General features: G+C 39.3%; 5 protein-coding genes and 1 pseudogene across 7 annotated transcripts in view; 2 read left to right on the forward strand and 4 right to left on the reverse strand.

Moving 5' to 3' along the window:
* The window catches only part of LOC108978419 (high affinity copper uptake protein 1), a 31,220-nt gene extending 26,569 nt beyond the window's left edge, over positions 1 to 4,651 (reverse strand). The window contains exon 1 of one of the 3 annotated variants that reach the window (XM_018948690.1): positions 4,125 to 4,651. The gene's annotated coding sequence lies outside the window, so the exon portion shown is untranslated. The remainder of the gene's footprint in view (positions 1 to 4,124) is intronic. The other 2 variants (XM_018948691.1, XM_018948688.1) reach the window with 2 other exon arrangements.
* A 228-nt stretch (positions 4,652 to 4,879) lies between these two features.
* Positions 4,880 to 5,623, forward strand: LOC108978423 (zinc finger protein 593 homolog). Its single transcript, XM_018948696.1, has 2 exons — positions 4,880 to 4,983; positions 5,056 to 5,623. Exon 2 carries the CDS (start codon positions 5,110 to 5,112, stop codon positions 5,575 to 5,577), a length of 468 nt encoding a protein of 155 aa, XP_018804241.1. The 5' UTR covers positions 4,880 to 4,983; positions 5,056 to 5,109; the 3' UTR covers positions 5,578 to 5,623.
* Positions 5,624 to 6,342: 719 nt separating this feature from the next.
* LOC108978414 (cell division cycle 7-related protein kinase) lies at positions 6,343 to 14,007 on the reverse strand. The gene is made up of 3 exons (XM_018948681.1): positions 12,556 to 14,007; positions 11,468 to 11,690; positions 6,343 to 8,502 (listed from the first exon to the last, which is right to left on the reverse strand). Exons 1-3 carry the CDS (start codon positions 13,034 to 13,036, stop codon positions 6,885 to 6,887), a joined length of 2,322 nt encoding a protein of 773 aa, XP_018804226.1. The 5' UTR covers positions 13,037 to 14,007; the 3' UTR covers positions 6,343 to 6,884.
* A 263-nt stretch (positions 14,008 to 14,270) lies between these two features.
* LOC108978392 lies at positions 14,271 to 15,756 on the reverse strand (annotated as a pseudogene).
* A 446-nt stretch (positions 15,757 to 16,202) lies between these two features.
* LOC108978416 (glucose dehydrogenase [FAD, quinone]-like) lies at positions 16,203 to 18,187 on the forward strand. The gene is made up of 2 exons (XM_018948684.1): positions 16,203 to 16,521; positions 16,575 to 18,187. Exons 1-2 carry the CDS (start codon positions 16,228 to 16,230, stop codon positions 18,147 to 18,149), a joined length of 1,869 nt encoding a protein of 622 aa, XP_018804229.1. The 5' UTR covers positions 16,203 to 16,227; the 3' UTR covers positions 18,150 to 18,187.
* Positions 18,188 to 18,483: 296 nt separating this feature from the next.
* On the reverse strand, positions 18,484 to 19,088 carry LOC108978431. The gene is made up of 3 exons (XM_018948707.1): positions 18,936 to 19,088; positions 18,744 to 18,852; positions 18,484 to 18,670 (listed from the first exon to the last, which is right to left on the reverse strand). The coding sequence occupies exons 1-3, from the start codon at positions 19,006 to 19,008 to the stop codon at positions 18,577 to 18,579; spliced, it is 276 nt and encodes a 91-aa protein (XP_018804252.1). The 5' UTR covers positions 19,009 to 19,088; the 3' UTR covers positions 18,484 to 18,576.
* Between the last annotated feature and the right edge of the window lie 70 nt (positions 19,089 to 19,158).

Below are 19,158 nucleotides of genomic sequence, written 5' to 3' on the forward strand. Positions count from 1 at the left end.
GTTGAAACCATCGTTGTGCGGTGGAAATGGAAACTGTATCGGGTCCATAAACTGCACAAATTTTATTGGCGGCTTGAGATGCATTTTTGCCTTTACCGCACTAGTATTGTAAAATATGCCGTATTTTCTCTTTATTTTGCTCCATGCTTGCGACGCTATAACTCGCGAACGGCTTAAAATAAACAACAATCAATCAAACACGTATTAGCGCGTGAAATGAGCTTTCCAAAAAGGTATAGCATGACCCGATGCGATGAAGAAAACTAGAACTACGCGCTCTCAGCGCCAACTAGCGAAAATACCGCAAGACTTTTTTGACAACCTAATATGTAGCTGTTATACAAACTGCCTCATCAAATTGAAGATAAAGATTTATAACATTTTATACTAAAGTGTGATATCTCCTCGGTGCAACCGATGTTTTTTCTTGTGTTTCATCAGTTTTATTCTTCTAAACTTTAAAATTTCTCTTAACTGATTCAATATTAATTTCGAGCAACTTTTGCTTGTCTTAAATAGAAAATTCGCCTAAAATAATATTATTCCTTTGGTGGCTTTATGGAGGATCGACGTAGATCACTTTGGGAGTAATCGTATTTAACAAGACCTAGAGAGATCTCATTTGCTCAGCGTTTTTTCTAATTTATCGCTGAATTTGGGCTACAATATACAATACACTTTTGTATCTTTTTGCATCGATTCAATCTTAAAACAAAGAGATCTGAGTTTGATAGCAAGGTTCGGAAATCACAAAAAGAGAATTTGGGTCATGTTGTTGTACACATTCATTAATTGCATTTCGAAAGACAATCTGCACCTTCTAATCTTTTTGCCAACTCATTAGCCAACATTTAGCGGTGTGGCAACACATAAGTACTTTGGCTAGCACTAAAATCTAAGCTAGCCATTCACTGTCTGAGCGCGTTCAACTGGCTTGCCTTGAAATGGGCAGGTACGACGTGGCAGCAGCAGTCATGTGCTGGGAAATAAACTCAAGCGAATTCATGAAATCGCAAAAGCAATAACTGGAAACCAGTCAGATAGCAAAATTAAGACGCTAAAATGCAATGCACAGCGCGGCAGTGGGTAACATGTGATGCCGTTATACACGGGTGTGTGTTTGTATGTGAACCGCCGTAACAAAATTTGGTAATAAATAATTGAAGAAAGCGCATTTTTTGCAGCGCTTATGCAACGCAACTGTACACAAACTTGGCACCTATGTATGTGTGTGATGTCGTGCACGCGTGTGTGTGGCCAGCGCTTTAGCAACTGAAACGTTGCTTATACGGGCCGTAGCACCAACACAGGTGCACTAAATACATAATTCACCACGGCTGCAGCAACGTTAATACCGGCACGATTCGCCAAATCAGCAGAAAGTTAAAAAATTGCTTTGCCAACTTGGCAATTTGCTGGCAAAGCTGACCCTGCCGAAAAATTGGAATGCATCTCGATAAGAATATAGTTCTCCTTTCGAATTTGCGGCTGTGTACGCGCGCGTTCTAAAGTGCACAGTTCCATGTAATGTATGTATGGTCAGCTACACACATACAAGCTGCGCAAAATGAGTTTCAACGTGACTTTGCGGCGCTTAAAGCGATCTGCGCGCCGATTTACATTTTCTTTGTCCACATTTCCTACTTTATTTATTTATTGTATTTGCTCGAACCGGCCAGCAACTGCTTTTACACCTATGCACAAACACAAATATTTAAAGATAATAATACTAAATGCGACGCAGCCGTGCAACGCCTTTCACACTTATGAAATAGGAGACCTCTCTTGTCATCATTGCTTATTAGCGGCTAATTAACGCACAAGCAGATGTGTTGATTGTAATCGAAGCTGCAGCTGACTTTAGTGTTTGTTGCTGCAACCCGCCGTTGTGGTTGTAACTTGAAAGTGTGCTTTACAGGCGCACAGTAAAAGTATTGAAATTTGTCATACAACACCAGCAGCCAGGAAAAGTGAATTTATTAAATAGCGACAACTGACCGATCGTTCTGCACCAGCGGCAGTAATCAGCAGCGTCGTCATATGTATGTATGTTCATACAGACGCGTAAAATGTAGGCTTATTAATTATGCGTCCATCAATGTCCGACAATATCGGTGGCGGTCGCTTGGCATTGACATTGAGGTTTGCACACAAATTTTACAATTCATTAAAAAAATCGAAAAGCACACTTCTTTTTGTGGCAAACAATTCGAGCGGTTGCACCAATTAGTTAACCTTTACAATTATAACGTAATGCAAAACACTCTGGTAGCAAAAACATGTATACAATGTGTGCATATGTACTTATATTAAATATATAATATATTTTTGCAAAGTGGGTGCCATAAATCAATCAAAATTAGTGTTAATAGCAAAATATTTGTATTGTTTACGAATTCAAATATGAAATAGTGCAGATTGACAACATGCATGGATATTATCGAAAGTCGATAACCATCGATTTTTTAAGCGAATTGAAATTGGATTGGAGAAATAGTAAATAAACAAAGAATGAACATTTTCTACATGCATACATAGTATACGTTTAAAGATAAATTGACAGAGCCGATTGAATTGAGCGGCAATACTTTAGAAGCCTGTAACTACAAAAAATATTCGAAATGTTCATTTAAAATTTAATATTGTATTTTTGATGTACATACCATCGAAATATGAAAAAACAATAATTTATTTATTTATGTATTTATGCTCACCTTTTCGAAAAATATGGAAAACATAATTAATATTTTAAAAATTATGTACATACATATATATGTATATTGTGGCAAAAATGTTTAATTGATATACAAGAGTTGGCTTAATTAATACACAGCAAGCAATTAATGCAAGTTGTATTTACCTCTCGGATTAGAAACAACGAGATATAACAAAAATATTGTTTTTTAGAACTGCTAAAACCAGTTCTATAACAAAATATATACGTATAATGTAAGCGGATAAGCATAAACAAAAACAGGCTTCTATTAAGTGTAATTTTAGCGGTTTAGCAGTTGGGCAAACAAACGGAACTGTATAAAATTACAAATAATGATTGCATACCGATTATAAAAACTACTAGTATGTATGTATGTATGTATGTACGATATATGTATATGGGCATATAGATATGCGTGTCATTTGTATTACTAACGCTGATTGCTGCCTGGCACAGCAACCTGTTGCTATATTTCGGTTGCCATTAAAATTTGGGAATAATAATATTGTGGGAGTATGTATATGTAGAAGTACATTAATCATATAAATTGCAGTTCGTTCAAATTTTCAACTACAGACAACCTCTAGATAGGAAAGAAATTAAGCTTCTATTAGAAGTAAGAAAACGATTCAGCTTCTTGAATAAAATATGCACATATTGCCGATAAATTTATTCAACTAAATTAATGCCGTGCGTACGTTTGAAAGATTTTGCACTTTATTTAAAATTTATGGAATTTGTGCTTATTAGGATTCGTACGCTGCATTTCTGCATTATCCATACCAGGTTTTATGTGTGCGCCTTTCTTTAATGTTCGCGATACTCAAACTAGCAAACTTTTAACTGCACTTCAGTTGAAATATTTTATATTTGTATTACCCCAACAAGACATGGAGCTCATCATCAGCAGCAGATGCAAGCTTCCAGCGCTCGCTCAGATAATTGACATAAAGTTTTGTGAAATACCACTGACCGGTTTGTAGATTAGGCAACAATGTGATATTGCCTCAAGCCGTTGCTCTATGTCGGAATACTACTTTGTATACGCATGAGTACGTGAATATCTTGCTATGTTGGACTGCTGTATGCATACATGATTGCTTTGCTAGCTGACGCGTTACATCATTGAAAACCCAACCTATACATTAGCGCACAATGTTTGAGATAAATACAACATGATAACATGTACAAATTAAATGGTATAAATAAATAATAACAGTTATATTTGTGCGTGGAAAACAAAAAAAAAAAAAAAAACATTCGAAAAGAACTTAATATTTGGGAATTACCGTCAGGAGTGTAGATATAAGTGAGAAGCTACTAATTACTGTAAAAGCCGATAAGCGTAAGTGATAAGAATGTTCCACTATCTGGGAAGTCAAAATGCATTTACTGTTCGCACACTTACCACTTTTGCTGTGCTGTCGTCGCTTTTGTGATATGATGGAAGACCAAATGTACAACTGCAGCGTTTATGGATGTACCAGCTGATCCAGTCCAGTTGATTTAATTAGGTCGCAGTTGGTTTCTACAGCAGTTGAATGCACTTTATTGGAATGTATTCATTAACTTATTTAAACCAATTGATTTTTATCATTCGTTCATTGAATGGTTTTTGATTTTTATTTATTTAATTTAGCGTTATTTTTATGCAATACACTGTGCACAATCACGATTTTGGCTCCAAATTACCCAACACATTCAGACACTTTGTCACTCTATAGGCGTAAATGCTTACTCACTTACAGCAAACTTTTTGCCACTTTTACACTTTATTTATGTGGGGGAAGTAAATATGCTTGTTCAACATCTTTTAATAACAAATACTATAAATTTAGTTACAATGGAAAACTCACATAACCAATCACTTGAGTACTCTTCGACCAATTGACAACTTTCTGGCGCTAAGCTCCACCAGCCCACCAATAGAGAGCATACATTTGCAGAGTGCACAGCTGTTGACAGAAATGCATAATGAGCCGAGTCTATTGTGAATGACAATGTGTAGTTTAATTGCATATGAGATAGCTCGTGAATATGTCCAATTTTACAAAAATTTTAATATATGTAATGTAGTACATAACAATTGAAGCTGTTTAAGAAATTTTATTGAATAATATAAAAAGTATTTATATTCGAAATTTTATTCTATTGCGAATGCAAAGTAAGTATGTCACGTAAGGCAAACTGTCAGAAACATATGATAAAGTTGTGTGTGTGTTGTATAAAAACAAAACGCGTGCTCACCTAAAGTCGTAATTTAATTGGTAACTTTTCTATATTTATTAAAAATTTTAAACTATTTAAGAATAATTTATTTTTAATATCCATTATTTCAGGCATATTTTAATTTCCTCTCCTGTAAGTGTAATATCTGAAGAAGTCGCCTCAAAATGGGTATGGTACAGAAGCGTAAGAAAATGCACTCTGGGGATACGCACTTGCGAAGACGTTGGCGTGTACGCAGCAGACGGCGTGATCTAGATCAGATTGATGACGACCTGCAAAAGAAATCCGCAGAGCTCATCAATCAACAGGTGGATCTTGAACAAACAGGTTTCGCACAATTCTATTGTGTACACTGTGCGAAGTATTTTATCGACGACCATGCAATGCAAGCACACTTTCGCACCAAAGTGCATAAACGTCGCATGAAAGCTTTGGAATTAGAACCATACACAGTTGAAGAAGCCGAACGTGCTGCTGGTCAAGGTAGTTACAAGGCGCCGAAAAAACGTGTAATTAGAACACAGCCCACAAAGGAAGAGGTGAAAAAGGGTAAACGTATACAGTTGGAAGAGAAATTGGAGGAGGATGAAGCGCCTAAATCTAAGAGAAAAGTGGAAAATATGCAAACATGAGTTTTGTGAGCATTTAAATTTTTAAAAATAATACAATTTACTTTCAAACAAACTATATATAAATAAAAAAAAAGTAGAATAAGAATTGTAACTAATTGAGTATTTTACTTCTCTTTTATGAGATTTCAATGGTATTTGGTAATCGTTTTACTGTATTTGTGAAACCTATATTGAGTAAGCATTTATAAGTAATATTGTACCGACAAAAATAGCGGTTAATTAGCTACACTATACAGCTGATAATGCTATTACTAGTAGCTTCCCAACAACAGTTGGGCATATGGATCCGGATCAAACCCGGCTTTACATCCATCTACTGCCAACTCGGTCTTGACCTTAAATTTCGCCGCTTCATTTTGCAAAAGCCTAATTTCGAAAATTAAAATATGAAATAAAAAAATATGTAGAACATTCAATACATATATCTACACAACAACGGTAACTGCGATGTATTAATTAATAAAAAATTAAACAAAAAATAGCTACGCAACAAAATTAGTATTTGTGTATAAAGCAACAAATATTTTAATTAGTACATTTATATATGTAATTATTATCTAGTATATACGCTAAATCACACAACAAACAATTTATATACATCATACAATTCTAATATTTAGAAACTAGTAAAACTATTGCACAGTAAACTAACGTTTGCCGTTACATTTTCATTAATAATACTCAATAAATAGACATAACTAATAGCTAATATATACATATAAGCGCAAATTTTCAACAAAAAACTAAAAATTAAAACAAATTAAGGAATTTTTTACGTAAAAAAGCGTACAATTTACATTTATAACTGGATAACTGGGTTGTTTTCGAAAATCCAACGCCCAAAGCTCCGTTAGCTGTGGACTAGAGAGGTATAACTGGTTGATTTGCTCTTTACAATAATCATTGCACATTGGCATGAAAAATATATTTCTATACTATTTATATATGTATATAAAAACGCTACTACACTATGATACACAATTTTTTCTAACGCATTTGTAAATTTTATACAGACATTTGTCGATTTAGAGAATGGTCCAAAGCGTTTGCCACAAATTACTAATTTAAATAAATCCACAATTCGATTTTATCGTCGTATGATTTAACAAGGCGTTTTGAGCTACCTGCTTTTAGATTCAACCGATACCGGAAGTGCACAAGCTCAAAAATTGGAAAAATTCCCAACAATTAACAACGAATTTCACCGATTATACATTTTACACTTGCTCTTCAATACATCTCGTTTCTTTTGGTTTCTCTCCTTTTTTTTTTTTGCCTTTACGTTTGCACCGACGTTTACGTAAATTTCAAGGCTCTACCTTATCCCGCGGACCCTTCTTCTGAGTGGTCTCTAAAGCGATTGCGCTGCCGTTGTCATTCTTATTGTTTGCGGCACTGCCGCTTGTGGACATCTCACTGAAAAAGGGATGTTTGAGGGCCTCCTCGGCAGTAATGCGTTCCAGTGGGTTGACTTCAAGCAGTTTGTACAGTAGATCGTAGGCACTGGCGGGGAATGGATCATCATCGTCTAGCGGCTCGGTATTGTAATTGGTTTCCGTGCATAGGCAATTGAAGTAGAATTGATCACAGTTGCGACATACCTCACAGGTGCCATCTGAGCGTTGATATTTCTTCAGCAAATCCGGCGAGCTGAATTTAACGCGATTGCGAAAGCGTACGCACAGCTTGCGTAGATCAAGGGGCTTAGTCTTTTGGCTGAGTGTGAGGAGGCGGTCGAGTATGAAGGCAGTCTTACGTATGGTTTTGTCACCGAATATCGTCACCATCTCCGCCAGCGCCACAAAGTCGTTGGGGGCTTTGAAGAATGGATATACCGACGACAGTATAGATAGAAAGATTACGCCTGCCGCCCAAATGTCCACTGCTGTGGTTTGGTCGGCATACTTGAGCAGCACCTCGGGCGGCCGATAGCCAGGCGTGCCGGCACGCGACGCATGCATTTCCTTTTTGACGAGACACATGTTGCACACTTGTGGATTGCCATAGCAGACGCACTTTGGGCGGTTGGCGGTGCTGAGGTTTCGATTAGTATTGTACTTGCTGGATATATCCGTACACTGTGGCGCTGCATTAGAACCAGTGGCGCCTTCCGGAGCAATGCTGTTGGGATTACGCACACAACCCGCGCTTTGTCGTATCTTTTGCTGGAAGCGATTGCTGGCCGAACTACCCAGTATGGCCGACTTCACCTGGCGACCCAGCGGTGTCTCGCAAATACCATTACCGCCACCGCTGTTATTTTGGTTAGTATTGTTGTTGACTAAAGCAGTACTAGCTGCCAACCCTGTGGCGCCACACTTATTGCCAGCAGCGGCGGTGATCTCATTCAATTGTTTTAATGGCATTTTAAATGGCGAACCACCCACAATGCAGCTGTTGGCGACACGCGCATTTGGCGTCGTATTAGCCGACAACTCTTGTTCGCTTAGTGGACCGGTGCAGCGTGGACGTTTTGAACCACCATAGGCATCACCAGGCGCCGCACTGCCGTTGGAACCGTCAATCGTCTTGCTGGATGTCGTTTCGTCCCCATCGCGTGGTCGCTTACCCTCCGTGCCGATTGTTAATGCGTTTGCCGCATTCGACTGTTCGCAACCGGTTTCCAGTGCGCTCGGGATGTGCGCTGTAGGCACTTGTTGCGCCAAGCCGAAGTCCACAAGCAGGAATTGGCGTTTACGGCGATTATAAAGAAAGTTGCTCGGCTTCACGTCGCGATGTATAACATTGAATTTGTGCACGTGCCGCAATGCGATCAGCAGGTTGCGCATATAGTGTTGCAGTTCGGCTAGATCCATTTTGTTGAAGAAGTCGTGAAACCGATCGTGCTGCATATATGGCATGATGAAGGCCACCGATTCGTTGTAGCGGATGCAGCAGTTGATGCCGACTACATTGTCTGTTCCACTGTAAAAACAAAATTGAAAAAGCAAATGTAATAACGAAAAATATGGCGAAATATAATTAAAAGAAAGAAGGGGAATAGGGGGCAATATCTATCGGGCCGGAATTCTCATTGGGCACGGTGCTCTGCAACAGTTTCTTACAAATTTTTTCTACTTCACTTTTGCAAAAGGTATACAATGGAAGAGAAATTGCCTGGATCTTTTCCCTCACCTTCTTCTACTCATAGAACTTTTGAAATTTTGGAGTGTCTAGTAAGAAATTCTACGAATGCGGCTATATGGACTTTGCTAGGGGCAAGTCTATTCCAGAAGGATCTTTCGCGTTGTCCATAGATAAAGTGCAAGAAATTTAATTTGTTTTAGGTTAGGTTATATGTGGTTCGTGAACAAATCCGGAGGCGCCGAAAATAGCTGTGAAATATTTTCTTAGAACAGTTCCGGTATGCAATGAAAAAAAATATTAAAAATGGGTTGACTAAATATGTATTTGAGAGTGCGGTGTGAAAACAATGCGTTCAGTGCGTCACATAATGAAAAAATATAATAATATAAATAATTGAGTTCACCCAGAAGCTCGAACATTAATATTAGCAATTATCATTGACTGCAAAGCGCGAAAGTGTACGAGGCGCTGTTATTTACGTAAATAAAAATTCGGCGTATAAAAATAAACCTAAGCCACCAATGAGCAACTACAGCAACAACAGACGTTGGGTAAGTGACGGTTTCACAGAGGAAGCGTGAGTGGACGTCACGTCTCCACCGCCCCTGAACGCAGCCAGAAAAAACATGCGCCTGACTGACGCTCAAGAGATGCACAAACAAACAAACGAATATACTAAATATGTATGTACATATGTACTGTAATAAACATGCACTAAATACGAATGGTACAATGAATAAACCATAATCAACTTTTTACAGGTTTATAGCTGCGCTTGTTGAGCGTCAGCAGTGGGTGGTTGTGGTTGCGCAGCAATAAGGGGTCGCCCTTCTCAATTAAATTGCGATTTGATATAGAATTTGCAGCGTTTGAAGGTGACAAATACGGCTCACCTTAAGAGTGTGCGGCGTCTAGCGGCTAACCTAAGCAGGTGGCAGGTGACAAGTAGGCCGGCACGCCGCCCGAATATAAACGCTAGACAAACAGCCTATTCAACGTTGAATAGAAATAAATTTGCTGTGACGCGCGTCTTCAAGCTGTGACGTACATCCATACCCACTTAGACGTAGCTGCGCTATCGAAGATGTACAAAGCGGCAGAAAAAAAGAACAAACAATACAATGTAGAATCAAATCAACTGATGATAGTACTTTAAATGTGCGATAGTGCACGGTATACTCCGCGCGTAAAGCGAAAACAAGCCAGTAAATTCAGGCGAAAGTCATTATTTGCATTTGGTATGTATGTATGTACATATGTGTGTCAGTATCTGCGTACGAGTGAGTAGTGCTGGGAATCAATTAAAGCAAGAACAGCAATAACTGCAACCTTGCCAGCGCCCGACTGCCTACGGCTGGGTATCAGCGAAGGTGAAGGTTGCGCGGGCAATATCGACCCGGAACGACCAGACCAGACAGTAACAGTAGTAGTAGTCTGTTTTATTTACTTAAAGTGCTTACGAGGTGACTTTGCTGCCGGCGTACGCCATGCTGATTGTATGAAGGCGCTACGTCAGCGGCGATCGATTGGCCACAAAGACATCAACAGCAGCAACAACGCCATTCCTATTGTCGTTAACCGGCTGCGTTGATGTAATTGCGGTGTGTGGTGTGCAGCGCAGGTGGGGGCATTGCAGGGTGCTGACAGTTGATTGTTGCTCTTTTAACATGCGCAGTTGCAAACTAGTTTGACGTAGCCGTTGATTCGCATAGAATATAATGACTGCTGCTATACGCCGGGCGCTTCGCCGCCCACAATGATATGTCCATACATATGTACATATGTGTGTATGTAGATATGGAAGCACATTGGTAAGTAGATGTAATTACACATATGTATGTACATACATACGTACAATTATATGTACATATAATATATTTATGCTTGCTCGGTGCCTACAAGTACCCGTCATGAACCTGTAGGCGTCCCCAGCACACATTTAAGGGAAACGCGCGGCAATCGAATAAGCGGGTAATATTAGGGTCTTTTCGGGCCGCTATGGCTATAGTGTGCATATATTTGAATACGAAAATATTGGCAGCTTCCGAAATACGTCATAAGCTCCAACGCAATTCAAATGAGTTGTACGGTTGACGACGTCAAATTTTGGGCGCATGAGTGGCAATATTTTACACTCTTTCACAAGCAAATAAAAACTATAAAATAGACGTGTTTCTTTTGACACGGGTATACCCATGATATGCTGTGTGTTCTAATTTTTAACGCTGGATGCCAGCAAAAATGTGTATAATCATTATGTATAGAAATATACGATGAAATATTTTTGTTGAATTTTGCGAAATTGGCCGTAATATTAAATTCAATGGAAATAGAAAACAAAAGAAGTGGTTATTTTTAGATATGGATTCAGATGTCGACTTGGTGGGCACTTCAAAAAATAAAAAAATTAAATGACAACAAATATACAATGTGAAATAGAAAGAGTTGCTATTTGTCGATATTTACTGTTTCTATTACAAGACACACTGCTGTATGTGCTACAGCCAACGTTGAATCACAAAATATCTACAGAAATTGATGATTGCAAAGCAATATATGGTAAAGGGTTAGTGGCGATTTCAAAAATATACTGGAAATAGTGTATACGACAGTGCTAAATAAGTTTTCAAGCCAAAGTACATCCATATGTATTTGCTACGTATAATGTACATATTTGAAATCAAATACTTTGATAACAAGAGCAACTTAGACGAACGATTTCGATGTTTACATATGTATGCATGTAGTCATGGCTGTTATCAGTTGAGAACTTATTAAACGCTTTCCCTCTACCCTCACTTACCCGATTTTCGCCATACACTGCAACTCCTTCATTATCCTATCTGGATGACTGGTGGGTATGTGATGTTTGATTGCAAATTTACGTCGCATGTGCTCGGGTAAATCACGCTCCTTCTTTAAAGTGCCTAAAAGCACCGTGCTAAAGGTGCCATTACCAATACGACTGTGTACATCGAATATATTTTCGATTTCAGGAATGCGTTGACGTAAGTCGTTGATAGCCTCTATAAGTATAGTTATAAAAAATAAATTTAGTACCTGATGAATTTATCTGTGTGACGTATAGGCATGCTTGCATGGAAGTATGTACAAATTTTAGATATTATATACATACATATATGTAGATAATGCTTATAGATAAAATACAAAAAAAAAAAAGAAGAAAAAAAGGCCAAATAAGAAAGTTATGTACGAGTATGTATTTACATACATACATAATATGATATTTATACATAAAAGCAAAAAAAAAACTTAATCAGTGGTGGAGAATTAATACTACGTAGATGAATTATTAACATTTTTATAGATTACAGTTGTGCTCTTGCTCAACGCGATTGTTTATTTGAGTGCCTAGTTAATTATAGAATTATGTAAAACATTGTTAAACGATTGCACATGCAATAATAAAATTTTATTGTAGAAGCTTGCAAATATTCACATGTAATAACTAAAATTGCAAATAAACGTAAAGCATACGTAAAGTACTTCATTTACTTCGGCACAGTTTTAAGCTTTAAATATCTATTAATTTGTTCTAATAAACAGAAAGAAAGAAAAGCTTTTAATTATTTTTCTTACTGCACTTTTTAGAGATGGATAATATTGTCGAGCCTGCTGCAACCTTAGTAAAGGTCGCATAAGTACGTATGAATGACGAGACAGCACAACAAATTTCACATACCTCGCACTCAAAACGCCCGATAAGAAATTCCATCAATGGTCATGGCTTAGAAAGCTAAATTTAAATAATTTTTCATTGCTTATGGTTTGTTTTCTATATACATATGCTAACGGGCTTTTCTCACTTTCGGTTTATTGTCATGCAAACAAATGATAAACATTGTTGAATTATGTGTCAAGTGCACTCACCTTCGTTTTTGTTGCGCATCGCCGTCGTCGTTGTTAACTTGGGACTGGCTGTTGTTACCATCGCAGTGGCGTGTTCCATTACATTGGTGACTTGTGTGCTCGTAACTTTCGTGCTTTTGCTGGATTCGTTGACCGTTTTGCCGACAGCAAGCATTAGAGCTGGACTCGGCGCGTGATGCATTTGCGTTTGCTGTTTCTGACTGTGTGTGTGAGGATGGTGATGACTAGTAGCGTGTCCGCGGTGGGTGTGATAGTGATGGCTTGAGTTGCTGCTGCGATGCTTGCTGCCACTACTGAGACCACTGGCATTTCCAATGGTAGTGGATGCAGCGCCACCGCCTGTAGTGTGCTGTTTCTGTCCACCTACTAGCGTGGGTGTGTTAAGCGTTATTGCAGATGTGACTGCACTGCCGGCGACACCTCCGTCGCTATTTACTATCACATTGCCATTGCGTATTGTTTTATGTGACTTCTTTTCCATTTTTTTCCCGATTTGCCGAGCTTCCGGCTTTCTTTGTAGCCGAATTGTAGATGTATTTTGCCGGACTGGAACAATTTTAGGCAATATTTTCGGTATGCCTTCTGTAACTTCTGATTTTTCTGTTGGGGCTTGTGGCGGTGTTGTTGGTATTTTATTTGGTGTTATTTCTGGCTCTTTATGTGAATTTTTTACGGTAACACTGTATTTGCCACTTTTACGAAGTAAAACTTTCACAACACCTTTTGGGCACTTCAGCTTCCTGGAAGCCCCTTTATTCCAAGTTAATTTCTGGTACTCCACGGCAAAGTTTTTTACAACACTAATTCTCGATAAGGAATGCTTATCAGCCACCTCCCAGGGTCACGCCGAAAAACGCTCCACTTGTACACAAAGCGCAAGATATTGGCGATTTCCGCCAATAGTTAAAATATATTAAAAATTTGCATTTACTAAGAACCGAATTCATATAAAAATTTCGCTCTCGTTCAACGGCATACAAACAATTTTGCACAAGAAAATTTATTTGACTGTCCAATGTTGTCGATCAAATAGTAATGGAATTTTTTTATTATTTTATTTCCCGTACGGTTAAAAAGACGTTTATAAATAATAAATAGAAATTTTACTTATGTGAAAATATGAAAAATTATTAAAAAAAAAAAAACATATCCGTCTTGTAGCTTTGCTGTCAAAATCCGAAAATCGAGTTTGCTACGAGAATGACGGCAAGACTGACAGTGAATGGCCCCGGTATTGCATTTTCCGGGCAAGGCAACACGGTCGGGAGTTCCTGATTGAGCTTTGTTAATCGTTAATGTTTCGTTTATTTGACGTTCTCTGCGTAAAGAAATGAGGAGCAGCTGGTAAATAGTAAAAAGGAGAAACAACAACACCAAAGCAAATGCCAATAAAAGACCGACAAAAAAGACGTTTCACTGAAAATTGCGGCCAATTCGCCGCAGCTGCGGGCTGTAAACAGCTGCTTTGTGGCGAAATGGGATGAGTAGTTGCCATATATTTTCCTACAAACAAGACTTGACTAACCGGAACTAAAACACATTGATAGATATAGCGTGTTACAATTCATTACCCCTATACGAAAGAAAGGATACTGTCCTTATTACGACTAGTCAAATAGGGCTTAAGAAACTCACAAACACTTATTACAGAAATTTCTCCAGTCATTGACGTGTGATTTCATCTTTACTTGACTCGCGGTTATTATATAGTTGAATTTACCTTGTGCTATTATAGTTGGCATACTTATGAATGGAATTTTATTCAGTTCTATTTATTGAAATTTATACTGACAACAAACAAAAAAATGGTAAAGCTAAACTATCTGGCAATACCAACTGTTTTCAGTTGGAATTGAATTCGCTCATGAAGGTTTGCCACTCACAATTAAATTCTTATAAGAAGCCTAAAATTTGGAAGTGTAAATAGGAAAATTTCCTATCATACGGTTTTGAATCGAATTACAGCGTTAGAAATTAAAAAAGAAACATAAAATAGCTTTTGCGAATTCATGCATGAGTAGCTAGTTGGTTTCTATAATACAACTATACAGCTAATTTTGCACCGACTCAAGTGTTAAGATTTCATGTCAGTTGGCTGTTTTTGTAAGTATCTTCGCTTTCAGAGCGGCCCAATCTGTTTTTATGAAATCCACCGCACGCTCCGGTATCATGATTGTGGCGGCATTTGTATTTGCGCTGACTACATGGGGCATAATGCTAGCATCTGCCATGCAAACGCAATTGAGAATTCACACACGTAGTGACGTCAGTTGGTGGACCCATCTTCCCAGTGCCTGCTACATACTTGGAAACTAGTCGTGGTGAAATACTTAATGTAGCATCGCCAATAATCATCACTTTTGAATTTCAGCTTATCACATTCTTTTATTGGTATTCGTAGAATAGTGGCATTTACACTTCGGTATGCTGCAGCGCGTTCTAGGCGCTTCAGAAAGCGCACACCATGCACCATGTCATCCAAATCCCTTGGTGTGGTGAGATAGTTGGGTAAAAAGCTCGGTTTGTTTTTGTAGTTTGTACTCTTTAAACGAATTGCTCCGGCTGACTTTGTATGCGCAAGCACATTGAATGTATGCATCAAATCTGTTTGACTTATAGCTCGACGTAGATAATCCGCATATTGTGGTTGCAGCGCTAGCAAATTGGACGATACATTTACAGCGGCAATGTCACTGTAATGATAAAACATGTTGTGGGGTATATTGCATCGCTTTTGGGCAGCGTATTGACAAAACCCACTATGGTATAATAGTTTCAGGTCTAATTTGTGAACAACGTTTGTGAGTATAAGGCGGGAATCTTAGAAATATTTTCAAAAAGTGAAAGCCTTTAATAAATACGGAAATCGGAGAAATACGTTTACCTCAGATTCCTGGGGTGGATCGCTGCCAGTCTCCAACACCAGTATCTTCCAACTAGGGTTTTCACTCAAACGACTAGCAACCACAGAGCCTGCTGTACCTGCACCGACAATCACAAAATCATAAGTCTCCAAACCACTTTTCAGCGCCTCTTCGCCATAGTCTTTGGGCCAACTATCCTTCGCGGATATGGCGCATTGTGCAGTAATGAGAGTTTGTATCGAGGTGTTCACCAAACTGTTCGCCAGGTCCGCATTGGGATTGGCACAGTATGCGTTCAAATTCGGTGCAGACATTCTCTGTCTGTGAAGCACAAGCGATGCCGTTATATTTTAGACTAAAATCTGTTCGAAATATTTCGCATTTGTTTCATTTCATTGTATTATATGTTCCGGCTGTCCGGACTGTCAAAAAGACTGCTTTGGTACCAAAATTTCCAGAAAATGTTTTTTCTATGGGCTGTAAGCGACAGCTAATGAAGTATATCTGCTCTTGGTTGTATGATGTATCCAAATATGGATATGATTTAGTGATCTCCAAACTTCCAAGAACCTACTGACCTTTTTGCTAACTTACTGCTGAGGCTAAAAGTATACCACAGCCGAAAATGCAATCGCTTATTCTCATTGTAGTTAATTTATAATAAGATACCTATTTCCGTAAACAATGGCCTTATACAAATCGCAGTGAAACAATTAATCGCCTACACGCGTTTCGTGTTTCGAAATTGGGACAACAGCTTTCGAAATATGATATTCACAAGTTTGTAAATATAATCAAAATACCCGTTATGGCAAGCGCTTCGTTTCAGCTGCCTTGCGCATCGCAGAGCTTAGGTACAGTCAACAGTTTGGTGTCTACGTTGGTCCAGACACTGCTAACAGCACAATGTGCTATTTCAGCAGAACCGAATTGGCCAAAGGACTATGGTAATACGGCTATAAAAGAGGGGCTTGGAAAATACGATTTCATTGTGGTAGGCGCCGGTTCAGCAGGTTCGGTGGTGGCTAGTCGTTTGAGTGAGAATCCCAAGTGGAACGTGTTGGTGCTGGAAGCAGGCGACGACCCGCCACAAGAGTCAGAGGTTAAAGACACTCTTTTATAGACTTTTTTTTATTAAGTCCATTTTTTTTGTAGATACCTAGCTTGACTAGTACTGTGCAGCAAAGCCCTCACACCTTTAGTTACTATTCCGAACCACTTCCGCATATTTGTCAGGGACTTACGCGCCGCCTCTGCTTTCATCCACGCGGTAAGACTATAGGTGGTTCAGGCGCAATCAACGGAATGATGTACGTGGAAGGACATCGCAAGGATTTCGACGATTGGCTGGCAGCAGGCAACACAAAGTGGGGCTGGTCGGATGTCAAGCGCTATTATGAGAAAGCGGTGCGCCCAGTGGGTAATGCCACACATCCAAAAGGCTATGTAGTGCTGAACGAGAATTACTCAGACGAAAAATTGGCAATAGGCAACGTGATCTTCAATGCCACTGCAGAGTTGGGCTTACCACGGTTGGGAAAGCTGGAGAATGGCATAGAAATAGGTACAATGTATTTGCCAGTTACGGCGAGAGTTGGTAGACGGATGTCCACGGGCAAAGTGCATTTGGCTAAAGTGTCCGGGCGTCCCAATTTGCACGTGATAAAAAATGCACATGTTCGCAAGATACACTTCGAACGTGGCGGTAAGGTAGCCACCAAGGTAACGTTCGTGCTGCGTGGCGTGCATGAGCTAAGCGCCGAAGTGCGCAAAGAGGTAGTGCTTTCAGCTGGTGCTATAGATTCACCGAAGCTTTTGCTTTTATCCGGCTTGGGCCCGCGCAAGCATCTCCAAGATTTGCGCATTCCGGTGGTGCGCGACTTGGCGGTTGGCGCGAATTTGCGTGACCATGTTATCACTACGATCTTTTTCAGATTACCCAATAACACCTTAGTTGAGCCCAGACATCATAGTTTGCGTCCAACAGATGCCATCTACGATTATCTAATACATAATCGAGGGAATATGAGCGGCATTCCCAGTGGTCTTACGTCTTTCCTAAATACCAAAGGTGACAGCACGGTTCCAGACATTGAGTTCCATTATAATCTCTATCGAAATGAAAACAGGCAACTGTTCCAAGGCCACATGGCCAGGCGGGATGAGAAGATAATTGCGAGCATAAGTCAACATTTCAAGGACTCGCATTTGATAAACTTCATGTTGATACTCGCCAAACCGCGTTCCGTTGGCGAATTGCGACTACGCAGTGTCAATTATCTAGATACGCCACGCATGTACTCCAATTACCTTGATGATCCTGAAGATATAGCGACTATGCTTCGCGGTATCCGTTTTCTTGAAAGGCTGGAGCGCACAAAGATCATGCGCGCACTAAATGCAACTCTGCTTCATATACCGTGTGACGAATGCGACAGCTATAAGTACCGTTCGGACGCCTATTGGCACTGTTACATCAAATATATGGGCGAGGGAGGTTTTCACCACGTTGGCACGGTGAAAATGGGACCAAAGCGCGATCGTGACGCTTGTGTCAACCCACGCCTACTATTGTATGGCGTGCAGAATTTACGTGTGGCGGATGCCAGCATTATGCCGGATGTGCCACGGGCCAATACGAATGCGCCAGCGATTATGATCGGCGAACGTGCGGCAGTATTTATAAAGGAGGATTGGAACGAGTGCTCGGAGCTAGTGGAGCCGAAGTGAGAATATCAATATAAAAATAAATTCCAATAAATAACTAACTTAATTGTATTTACTGGGCAATGAAGTGGCCAACGGAGTGGAAATTTGGGTTTAAAGTGGGTACAAATAAATTAAAAGGTTAACTGTATGGTAGGAATTTTCAGCATTCGAAAGCAACTCGCTTGATAGCCATTCGGAATGAATAATTCCTTATAATATACAACAAAATAAAAGCTCAACATTTAAAAATGTTTTTAAAAAATTTGAAAGTTATAAAAAAACATAAATTTCATGTCAAATCAAAAATATTTCAGAATTTTCAAAAACAGAAAAATTAATTATTAAAAAGAGAAAGTTTTATGTTCAACCTGTAGATATTTCAAAATTTTGTTCTTTTATTTATCATTTCAAACCAGACAAAAACAATTTCACGCGCACGCATGGGTCGCTAACAATCGTACGATTCACAGCAGGCGGGGTAGGGCTTCGAGTCATCCTGCGGCGTGTACTTGCAACTTGGCGCCGCATAAATGGACGGGCAACTACAACAATAAAATCGAAAAAAAAACAATAATTAAAGGTAACTGGAGGAACAAAGTCCGAGCAGCAACATACGCTTTGGCAGAGATAGCGCCGGGTCCGTCGCAGGTGTACTGGCTGCACTCGCCTTTTATTTGGAAATTCTCGCCTTTATTCGCCTTTTGTCCGCGATACTCGCAATCGGCTTTTGTAGAATTAAAGGAGAAACAAATTGTATATAACATCTCGTGCATTGCCGGCATTGCGCCGTCGCGTCGTCTCACTTACCGGCTACTGTGCAGTCCAGCAGTGCAGCCAACATCAACGCCAACAGCAATGCAAAAACTCCTACAAACTTCATGGCAACTTTTGGGAGATTTCTAAGACAGAAAAAATTATGTTCACGCGACAAAACTCAAAGAGCGACTGTGCGCTGCCGGCTCAATGTCAGCGCTTATGTACTTTTCGATTTGATGTTTGTTGTTGATTATTGTTTTTGTTTCTAATTTCT

This window comes from Bactrocera latifrons, unplaced genomic scaffold, assembly GCF_001853355.1.
Source record: "Bactrocera latifrons isolate USDA-ARS-PBARC rearing strain unplaced genomic scaffold, ASM185335v1 scaffold_121, whole genome shotgun sequence".
Taxonomy (NCBI): domain Eukaryota; kingdom Metazoa; phylum Arthropoda; class Insecta; order Diptera; family Tephritidae; genus Bactrocera; species Bactrocera latifrons.